General features: G+C 48.9%; 1 protein-coding gene across 1 annotated transcript in view; it reads left to right on the top strand.

Moving 5' to 3' along the window:
• The window catches only part of agrn (agrin), a gene marked incomplete at its 3' end in the record, with an annotated part of 389,991 nt that overhangs the window by 353,660 nt on the left and 24,546 nt on the right, over positions 1–11,785 (top strand). Inside the window, exons 16-19 of the mRNA XM_079493547.1 lie at positions 900–990; positions 1,576–1,740; positions 2,141–2,252; positions 10,785–10,901. Coding sequence (XP_079349673.1) covers positions 900–990; positions 1,576–1,740; positions 2,141–2,252; positions 10,785–10,901 — 485 coding nt within the window. The remainder of the gene's footprint in view (positions 1–899; positions 991–1,575; positions 1,741–2,140; positions 2,253–10,784; positions 10,902–11,785) is intronic.

Genomic DNA, 11,785 nt, shown 5'->3' with positions numbered 1-11,785 from the left:
TTGACATAAAGGCTGTGAGATGTCTGCCCAAGGCTCAGCGATCCCAGCTGTAGCATTTACCATTTAAAGGAGCATTCAGTGATTTGGGTGATTTGGAAAAAAGCCTGGTCCGTCTCGGTTACAAGATGTGCACATGCACGCTCTGCAGTGGGGGGACACACGTGACGCAACAGGCCAACAGCACACACACCAAGGCCCGCCCCAGCTCGATCATGATTGGCGGAAGGCCCCTCTCTATCCTGATTGGATGAAGGCTGGGCCACCTAGCCAAAAACGAAACCTACGGTTTTTTGACCCCCAGGGGTTAACTGGGGACAGGGAGGAACTCCTTATATGGTCAGCACACTATATAGTAGGGAGGATTATCGCAACAACAACAAAATATATATATATTTGAATTAAGTGAAATCACTGAATATACCTTAAGTCCTAATAAAGATAATAATAATAATACAAATAAATAAATTGTTCGAAATGTGTAGACATTTTTTGTTTAGGTTGTGAACTTGAAAATGTAAAAATGTAGAGAAAGTATAATAGAAATGTTTAGAACTTTTTCAATATTCTTCGCCTATAATGGCATGCCCTCCCAAAAAATCATGACGCCAGGTTGAATCCACAGCACTCTTCTTCCAAACTCCTTTGTCATGCCGCGCTACATGGTCTGTAATATCACGCTGACACAAAGGTCTTTGAGATTCCTATATCCAATTTTGTGTGGAGCGAGCGTCTTAATCCAGAGGCTGCATCGTTGCGGAGCCATCCATTTTTCAGAACGCGTCCGCTGTCAGCGGAGCGGGCCCCTCCAAGGTGCATCCGCCATCCGTGAATTCCAATCCTGTCAGCGGGCGGCGAACAAGCCGACCCAGGGGTGAACGCGCTGTCTTTTTGTTTTCCAGTGGTTGAGAAGAAAGGGGCCTACCTGCCACTGTTCAACGGAGACTCCTACCTGGAGCTGAAGGGACTGCACCTCTACGGCCACGACTTGCAGTGAGTCCATACCTGAATGGTATTCTTGTGTTGTTCTTCTGTGCCATAAGGTCTGTCTGTCTGTCTCTGTCTCTGTCTCTGTCTCTGTCTCTGTCTCTCTCTCTCTCTCTCTCTCTCTCTCTCTCTCTCTCTCTCTCTCTCTCTCTCTCTCTCTCTCTCTCTCTCTCTCTCTCTCTCTCTCTCTCTCTCTCTCTCTCTCTCTCTCTCTCTCTCTCAGCGTGTGGGTCTGCTATAGGCTGGGGAAAAAAGGCCCTCCTGCTATTTTAAGATTTTAAAAGCTTAAGCGGTTAATTCATAATGTAAATGGTAAATGGTGCATTTATTATACTCTGTTACTGTCCACCACTGCACACAACAAGCGCACAGTGTCTTGCATGGCAAGTGCATGTGTAGCCTACTGTGCAGCGCTTGGGCATTATGCACTTTTCATTGGGGCTGAGCTGAATTCACAAGGAGGTTGCGTGGAACACATGTTTAGAACCACTGCCATAGCTAAAGTGCTCCATCACGTGAACGCAGCATGACGCCCAGCGGGGTGAGGACGAGTGAGGACAAAGCGTAACGTCTGTTATTTGGGTTCGGCAGAACAAAGTTGAGCATGACGGTGGTCCTGATGGCCAACGACTCCAACGGCATGATCTTCTACAACGGCCAGAAGACCGACGGCAAGGGAGACTTCATCTCACTGGCCCTGACCGACGGCCTGCTGGAGTTCCGCTACGACCTGGGCAAAGGCCCCGCCGTCATCAGGTACAGCAGAGCACGCACGCACGCACGCACGCACGCACGCACGCACGCACGCACGCACGCACGCACGCACGCACGCACGCACGCACGCACGCACGCACGCACGCACGCACGCACACACACACACACACACACACATACTGTACTTGTGAGGGTCAAACGTACAGTAGCATTTTGAGACATTGTTTTATGGTTATAAACCATAAAATAACAGATCGGCTACTTTCTGCTTTAGGGTTTAGGTTACATAAATAAATAATTGATTAAAAAAAAAACTTCCTCACAATAATAGTAATACAAACATGTGTGTGTGTGTGTGTGTGTGTGTGTGTGTGTGTGTGTGTGTGTGTGTGTGTGCGTGTGCGTGTGCGTGTGCGTGTGCGCGTGTGCGTCCGTCCTGCAGGAGTAAGGAGAAGATCAAGATGAACGTGTGGAACACCATCAACCTGGAGCGCTCCAGCCGTAAAGGAGAGGTCATGGTCAACCTGAAGGACCCGGTCCGCGGAGAGTCACCGGTGAGTAAAGGAGAGGTCATGGTCAACCTGAAGGACCCGGTCCGCGGAGAGTCACCGGTGAGACGTCCAACGCACGCTTAAAGCCCTACTCATACTCCAGTGTTAACTGGACACCTAACACTAACACTGGATTGGAGTATGAATAGGCCTTTGTCGTCCCCCCCCCCTCCTCCCCCCCCCCCCAGCATCTCCAACCTCCCACCTTTTGCTCACACAGCATGCAAGGCCGTCGCCGCGCCTCCGCTTATATGCTTATTGATTTATGTTATGCTTCGTTGTTGTGGCGTTGTGTCGCACATCAAAATATGTTGTTGTACGTGATTTCTGGTGCACAAGGCATGTAGGAATGGACCATTCCAAGTAGGAATGGCCATTTACACCAAGCACGGTAACTAAAATAAGTGAAAAATAAGTGAACATCCACACTGATGAACGATAATGTTCCGTATAAACAGTGGCACCAAACATTGTGCAGTCCAGCTGTGTCAGAGCCGAGAGAGAGAGAGAGAGAGAGAGAGAGCTCTCCGTGGTGCTGAAAGACACACGCAATACCATGCATATCATATTTGTGTCGGGTAGAAACTTTTAATCTCCATAATTAACTTTTTTAGTTTTTTCGTAAACTAATGGCCTACTTGATCATACTACTGCAGAATCACACAACAGTATCAAATGTAGCAGATATACAAGCTCCAAACATGAAGCGACACGTTTTAGATCTGCTACATTTGCTGTTTTTGAATTTGAATCCTGAACGTTTTGGACATATGAGGTTTCCCCCTAGCCTCGGAAACCCAGACGTTTTTATTTCCTGCAGGGAGAAAAAAAAGTCTGGGTCCGAGTCCACTTCAATTGGGCATAGAGTAGAACATCACTCACTCTCTGCTGATTTCTGATCGTCTGCACCTTTGTTAAATTGACACACACGCACACATATACACACACACACACCTCTCTCTCTCTGTCGCTCTAATTCATTAGTCTCATGTCTAGCAGCTGCGCATAGTTTCTCCCGGCGGATCCTGCCGGGAGAAACTATGCCATAAAAAGCATAGGTGAGTTCCAGGCTAGTTTCCCCCTGACTCAGACTAGTACCAGACACCTGAGAGAATTCCAGCTAGTTTCCCCCTGACTCAGACTAGTACCAGACACCTGAGAGAATTCCAGCTAGTTTCCCCCTGACTCAGACTAGTACCAGACACCTGAGAGAATTCCAGCTAGTCTACCAGCTAGCGTTAGCTATTCATAATCATCTCCGTTAATAACAAACCTTTCCGAGGGTGAGTGAGACCGGTTGTCCTTCGGATGGATTTCGATTGGCTTGTCGATGTTTCTATTGTTCAAAACAAATTGCTCTTAACCCGATCCAAAACATATTGTTAAACACCATTGTTGTCGTTATGGTTGTGGGCGGCGTGGACTGTGCCATCCACTTCAATCAGAAGTTTTTGTATTATTCATTAGTTATTGTGCTTGGCACTTTATTAAAGTGTTAGCCCAGCGTGCGCTGCTGTTGCATACTGTGTGTAGTGTTGTTAGCTGGTTCTATATGCATGCCGCTTAACGCAGCGCACTGTATGAACACTCCCTCTGGCACCACGAACGGGTGCTTCAGCTCAACTCCTTGGGGTCCAATTGAAGTTTTGCCCCCACCCGTTTTGTTGAAGACATCCAAACCCCTTCCAGCACTTGTTGTGCTAACTGCTTTCTCCTCTCCTCTCCTCTCCTCTCCTCTCCTCTCCTCTCCTCTCCTCTCCTCTCCTCTCCTCTCCTCTCCTCTCCTCTCCTCTCCTCTCCTCTCCTCCCCTCCCCTCCCCTCCCCTCTTCTCTTCTCTTCTGAGAGAATAACCCCCTTATCTTGTGATTCCTGTAAGGCGAGAGGGAGAACTTTACAATGCATAGAAAGCCGTCTTCACAAGCTGTATATATATATATAGTACAGTATATCCACATCCCCCAACCATTCAGTTTGCTGTCAGGCAGCAGATAAAACGTTCGTGTAGCCTTGAGAAAGCAACCCAGCTTTTTTTTTTACAGTAATATAAAGGGCACAGTCGATGTGATAGACTGGTTTTGGTTGAAGACTGGGGTATATCTCAGTGGGGGCCGGGGGGGCTTACTGGAGCCCGTATTGATATGTAATTATGAATTGATTTCATTATTATTAATTATCCACGGACCACTATCTGAAAAGATTTTGTGCCGAGGGCCCCACAATATGAGAAGATTCGTGTTTTTAGCTGGGGACCCCGTGGAACCCCCTCAAGGGCCCCACAGGGGGTCCTCGGACCACACTTTGAGAACCACTGGTCTAGACCAATAAAGCAGGTATACGCGGCTCTGAACGGAGGCGATCCAATCATCGGATAAGACGATTGGATCAGAGTCAGAGTCGTCCAATTATATCAAACAGTGTAATTTGTGATTATGAACACAACGCTCTGTCAACTCCCTCTGTCTCCCTCGGAGACACGCTCCTCTCTCCGTTTCTATTCTCCTCCTTCCTCTCGCCTTTCCCCTCAGCCTCCACCCTCTCTCTCCCTCCACCATCCCTTTCCCCTCAGCCTCCACCCTCTCTCTCCCCTCAGCCTCCACCCTCTCTCTCCCTCCACCATCCCTCCGTTTGGTAATTGTGTTTCACTCCAGTGACGGAAGCAGAAAATCTTATTAAAAGAAGAGAAGCTGTGTAGAGAGTGAGAGTGAGAGAGAGAGAAAGAGAGAGAGAGAGAGAGAGAGATGGGGGACGGGAGGGGTGGTGGAGGTTGTGCAGGGGATGAGCTCAATGCAGAGGCCCCCATCATCCCTGCATCGCTCCCAGCCAACTCTCTCCTTCTCTCTACATTTCAGAATTAGGGAGGGTGTTGTGCATCACTTTGGAGCAGTGTTTCTCAAATGAGTTACCTACCCCTAGGGGTGTGAAGAGGCACTACAGGGGGGGTGCTTGAGACAGAGTGGGTAATGGAAGAATTTATTGTATTATGTTTAATTAATATAAAACATTGATACATTTTCGAGTGAGCCTCATGCCGAGCTACGAAGTGTTCAACCGAATGTAATCCAAAACTGCACTAGCGTAATTGATATCAACAGATGATTAGTCAGGTAAAGGGGGGTGGAGTTCAGGAAAGGGGGTAGGCTACTGAGCCAAAAGCAGTTTGAGAACCACTGCTTTAGAGCGGTCCATACTAGCATGGCATGTCGGGAGGTGATGTAGTCGCATGCCGGCCATCACATCCCTTAGTTGCATGGCTTCTGGTAGAAAGAGTCCTGTGTAAGCCAGGATGGGTGGAAATTGGTGCACAGACAACTTCCACAACATACACGCAGTTCTCTTCTTTAGACTTTTATCTTTATCTCTAGCGCGTTTTGTTTTCGCGACTGACAGCCTAAAGTACTGTACACGTCTGAATGCATAGGTGCTTTGCTTTGCCTATCTTGCTCTTATGTGTCTCTGCAACACCACAGGCCTGCCTTTCCCTATGTGTAATTCTCTTACAGATGTGGTGCGTGCGTGCGTGCGTGCGTGCGTGCGTGCGTATGCTCGCGCATGTGTGACTGTGTGTGAACGAATATTTAAAATAGGCAATCTATAAGCTCATAATGTGTCATTATGAAATGCATTTTAAGACTTGTAGATCTGCTATCTTCGCTATTTGCTATTACCATTTTTGAAAAATCATGTCTATAATGGCATGCCCAAAATAGGGACGCCAGGTCCTGTCTGATGCCAGTCTGTGTGCGTGCCGTGCCTGCGTGTGTGTGCGCACACATACATACATGCATGCATGGATGCACCTTACAGTATGTGTGTGACTGTATGTATGTTTGTTTTTAATGGGTTTCTGCACTCGCCGCTTTGCCACAGACAACGTTACTAGTCTTCTAAATAACATCTCTTCCTCCCTGTGTTTTCTTCTTTTACCTCTCTATGATCTGCTGTCTGGAAATAAGAAATCACGCAAGGTAATAAAGCAAGCCGCTGTCACTCTTGAGACACATTTCATCTCTGTGAGCCGCTTCCTTCTCTGCCGCCCGTCCGTCCGCCCGCCCGCCCGCCTCCCCCTCCCCCCACGCCATCCACACCATCCACCGAAAAAAGCGACTCCTGCCCCGAGCCACACGGACCTCCTCGAGTGTGCCTTCGGTTCTGGAGAACAGCTTCTTTTTTCTTTTTTTTTGCCATTTTTCATTACCGCCTGTAGACGCAAGCGCTGCGAAAGTAGAGAACGTCTGTTGAAAAACAAAAGAACGCGGGTTGGCTTTCACCTCCGGTGCATCTGCTGTGGGGGCGTATGGGAGGGGGGTGGGGGGTCTGGGGGAGGGAGAAGAATAGAGAGATGGAGAGAAGTAGTATATATAGAGAGAAAGAAAGTCATCCTGGCTCTTATTGTTTCTTGCAACAAAGAGACGTCTTCATTAGCAGGCTGTGGGCGGGGGTGGAGGGGGTCTCAAAGCAGCGACGCTTGCTTGGTTGTCGAAAACCTGAGAGTGAAGCAGGGAAAGAAGGCAGGAGAACGACGAGGTGCCAAGCCAAGCCGGGCTGTTCTTTTATCATCTGCCATGTCGCTGTATTGTTTCATAGGAAGAGAAAAACAAAAACCTTTCCATAATATCATAAAGTGTCACTTATCACTCACACGGCAGATAACAACGTGATTGTGTTATAATAACATAACACAATCACCATCTACCACACAACAACCCCCACCACCATCACCATGAAACACACAACAACCCCCACCACCATCACCATCTACCACACAACAACCCCCACCACCATCACCATGAAACCAACTGGCCTCCGGAGCCAGACGGGGACTCGCAAAACCTTCACCCACTCCGAGAACATGGGGAACATAACGCACCATTTCATTGCATGACAGTTTGACGTAGAAAACCAAGACTGTCAGAGATTTCTTTTATAGATTCTTCTGACATTTGTGCATCTCTGAGACTTCCCCAAATAGTGTTTGGAATTCCGTGTTCCATGCCCGTTCCAGGGCCGTACTTCTACCAAAAAGCTGACCATACAAAACTTTATTTTATATAACCACTTATAAAAGTGGTTAAAAGGTTTGGCTTTATATGGATGTCGTCATAAAAGTCACATAATGGCTGATATGCATCCATGAGGCTCTTAGTCCTCCCTGTGTCTGACATGGAAGCTGCTCTTAGTCCTCCCTGTGTCTGACATGGAAGCTGCTCTTAGTCCTCCCTGTGTCTGACATGGAAGCTGCTAAGGTGCAGACACGCCCCCAGGTTTTTAGCCAAGCACCGCTGCCTTCCGCACTCCAAATCCCATCCTAAATAAATGCCAGCAAACACGCTCAGAAGCGTGTTTGCTAGGCCCTTCCATCATTTTTCCAGCAATTAACCTATTTAGGCCTGACGTCGAAATAAAAAAAACGTTTGCTCTGAAAGAATATATACCTATTCAAAGATTTGTGACGCATTTTTACGATTTAAAAAAAATAGCAGACCTACAAGTTCATAGCGCGCCACTCGGTGGCGCGCTATGAACTTGTAGATCTGCTATTTTTCAATAGCTAAAGTATAACAGAATGCTTGAAACACCAAAAGGAGTTCCCGCACAAAATGGGTTAACTCCACGCTCCCCCTCTGGCAGTCACTGGCCTACATAAAATAAAGATAATTAATTCCTACTGTAGTTCTGAAGTCGTCTGGCTCCTTCCTGTGCGAGAAGGAAGCTACTATACCTCTGCAGACGTGACGCCCGAGAGTCCCTCCGGTTTTCGGAGGAGAGACCCGTTACTTTACGGTATTTCGCAGAGCAAATGAATCGCAATTAACGTCTCTTCCTCCACACTCGACTGTTTGAAAGGTCGGCGCTGTAATCAGCCCTTCATTAGAGATGGAATGTAAAGTAGAAGCGTTTTGTATCTCAACTCCGGCACGCTCCCGGCTCCCCTTTGTACTCCCTTTATGTTACGCACAGATAGAGGATAATTGAGTGGCTTCTCTTTGCGAGACATAGAAATCAATTATGTGTTTTTGTAATACATCAAGTGTATTGACGTGGGTGAGGAGGCAGTGCAGTTAAGTTGTCTGCCAGCCACAATGTGGATAAATCCTTTTGTTATGGGCGAGCCAGCTCTGACTGTGACATCTCTTATTAATCTAACTCTTTGTGCCTCGACTCAACGGATACTCAACCGAGTACTCCTGACTCACTGAGTCCTGTGTGAGGCCGTACCTTACTCACACAGCTCTGACTCCCCAGGGGGAGGCCGTACCTTACTCACACAGCTCTGACTCCCCAGGGGGAGGCTGTACCTTACTCACACAGCTCTGACTCCCCAGTGGGAGGCCGTACCTTACTCACACAGCTCTGACTCCCCAGTGGGAGGCCGTACCTTACTCACACAGCTCTGACTCCCCAGGGGGAGGCCGTACATACTCACACAGCTCTGACTCCCCAGTGGGAGGCCGTACATACTCACACAGTACTCTGACTCCCCAGTGGGAGGCCGTAGTACATACTCACACACCTCTGACTCCCCAGTGGGAGGCCGTACATACTCACACAGCTCTGACTCCCCAGTGGGAGGCCGTACCTTACTCACACAGCTCTGACTCCCCAGTGTGAGGCCGTACCTTACTCACACAGCTCTGACTCCCCAGTGGGAGGCCGTACATACTCACACAGTACTCTGACTCTCCAGTGGGAGGCCGTAGTACATACTCACACAGCTCTGACTCCCCAGTGGGAGGCCGTACATACTCACACAGCTCTGACTCCCCAGTGGGAGGCCGTACCTTACTCACACAGCTCTGACTCCCCAGTGGGAGGCCGTACCTTACTCACACAGCTCTGACTCCCCAGTGTGAGGCCGTACCTTACTCACACAGCTCTGACTCCCCAGTGGGAGGCCGTACATACTCACACAGCTCTGCTGACTCCCCAGTGGGAGGCCGTAGTACATACTCACACAGCTCTGACTTCCCAGTGGGAGGCCGTAGTACATACTCACACAGCTCTGACTCCCCAGTGGGAGGCCGTAGTACATACTCACACAGCTCTGACTCCCCAGAGGGAGGCCGTAGTACATACTCACACAGCTCTGACTCCCCAGTGGGAGGCCGTAGTACATACTCACACAGCTCTGACTCCCCAGTGGGAGGCCGTAGTACATACTCACACAGCTCTGACTCCCCAGTGGGAGGCCGTACCTTACTCACACAGCTCTGACTCCCCAGTGGGATGCCGTACCTTACTCACACAGCTCTGACTCCCCAGTGGGAGGCCGTACATACTCACACAGCTCTGACTCCCCAGTGGGAGGCCGTAGTACATACTCACACAGCTCTGACTCCCCAGTGGGAGGCCGTACCTTACTCACACAGCTCTGACTCCCCAGTGGGAGGCCGTACATACTCACACAGCTCTGACTCCCCAGTGGGAGGCCGTAGTACATACTCACACAGCTCTGACTCCCCAGTGGGAGGCCGTACCTTACTCACACAGCTCTGAATCCCCAGGGGGAGGCCGTACATACTCACACAGCTCTGACTTCCCAGTGGGAGGCCGTACATACTCACACAGCTCTGACTCCCCAGAGGGAGGCCGTAGTACATACTCACACAGCTCTGACTCCCCAGTGGGAGGCCGTAGTACATACTCACACAGCTCTGACTCCCCAGTGGGAGGCCGTAGTACATACTCACACAGTACTCCTGACTCCCCAGGGGGAGGCCGTACATACTCACACAGTACTCCTGACTCCCCAGTGGGAGGCCGTAGTACATACTTACACAGTACTCCTGACTCCCCAGGGGGAGGCCGTACATACTCACACAGCTCTGACTCCCCAGTGGGAGGCCGTAGTACATGCTCACACCGCTCTGACTCCCCAGTGGGAGGCCGTAGTACATACTCACACAGCTCTGACTCCCCAGTGGGAGGCCGTAGTACATACTCACACCGCTCTGACTCCCCAGTGGGAGGCCGTACATACTCACACAGCTCTGACTCCCCAGGGGGAGGCCGTAGTACATACTCACACAGCTCTGACTCCCCAGGGGGAGGCCGTAGTACATACTTACACAGCTCTGACTTCCCAGTGGGAGGCCGTAGTACATACTCACACAGCTCTGACTCCCAGTGGGAGGCCGTACATACTCACACAGCTCTGGATTTTCACACTTTATAACATGTATTTGCGGCGAGGAGAATTGGGATCACAGCACATTGGTTCAGGTCTTCGTGGTGGCGGTGGGATTGCTCTCCCGCATTGCGTTCATGTTTTGCCTTAAACCACTTGAACCCCAGCATCCGTATTATGAGGGAAACATTAGCCAGAAATAGCATCTATACAAGCTCACAACGCATCACAACATGACGACGTGAGCTTGTGGATCGGCTATTTTGGGGGCGAAGAAATTTGGTGTAGAGGGAAAAAAAGGTCCTCTCCACATGTCCTCTCCACACGGACCTGAGTTGCAACTCAGGTCCGTTCTACTAGGGATAAAGAAATAAAGTGGTTAAACGTCTTTTGTGTCTTGTCTCACCAGAACCAGCACACGTCTCTTAATCTGAAGGAGTCTCTCTATGTCGGCGGAGCTCCCGATTTCAGCCGGCTAGCGAGGGCCGCCGCTCTCAAGGACGGATTCAAAGGCACCATTCAAAAGGTGAAGCTTTACTACACACTGTTAACTCTCCATTGTGTAAAACTACTCACACACACACACACACACACACACACACACACACACACACACAAACACACACACACACACACACACACACACACACATACACACACACACACACACTGTGTCTCATTCACTGGTAAATGCAATATATGCATCGGGAACGGGGACAACGTTTCGGTACACAGACCTTCATCAGGTTGTTACCCAGATAAGATCTGTGTACCGAAACATTGTTTCTGTTCCCGATAAATATATTTTTTTTATGGTGGCTAGTCTATAAGAGGGTCAGTCAGTGGGTCAGATTCTGTCATTGTCTGGAGCTAATCTCACAAACCACTGGACCAATAGAGCGTCGCAGTCGCCAGGCCCAGGAAATTATTCCGAATGCATTTTTCCCATAGACATTTCAAAAAGTATTTTTTTAAAGACAAAGCCAACTCGAGTCGTGACAACTCATGACAACAAACACGATATTTTGGACCAAACAAATAATTACAAAGAAAAACAACAAAAAAGTGCCGTTTTTTCTTCTTTCTAATTATTTGTTCGGCCCAAAAAATTGTGTTTGTTGTCATGATTTGTCACGACAAGAGTTGGCTTAAAAGGTCTTTAAATAAATACTTTTTGAAATGTCTATGAGGAAAATTAACGGGGAATCATTTCCTGGGCCCTGGTAGGGGGCGGGACTGCGACGCTCTATAATCGCCATATTTGTTGTTCACACTGCCAGCATAGGCTACATTAATATCGCCACCATTTTTTGGGGGGGCAAAAACCTCTCCTAAATTTGAGTCAGTATAATAATAGACGACTGACTTGGGAGGATGGCCACATGGAGTCTGAGGTTCACATTGGAGCCA

This window comes from Electrona antarctica, assembly GCF_951216825.1.
Source record: "Electrona antarctica genome assembly, chromosome: 2".
Taxonomy (NCBI): domain Eukaryota; kingdom Metazoa; phylum Chordata; class Actinopteri; order Myctophiformes; family Myctophidae; genus Electrona; species Electrona antarctica.
This window is presented reverse-complemented; position numbering and strand designations above follow the sequence as displayed.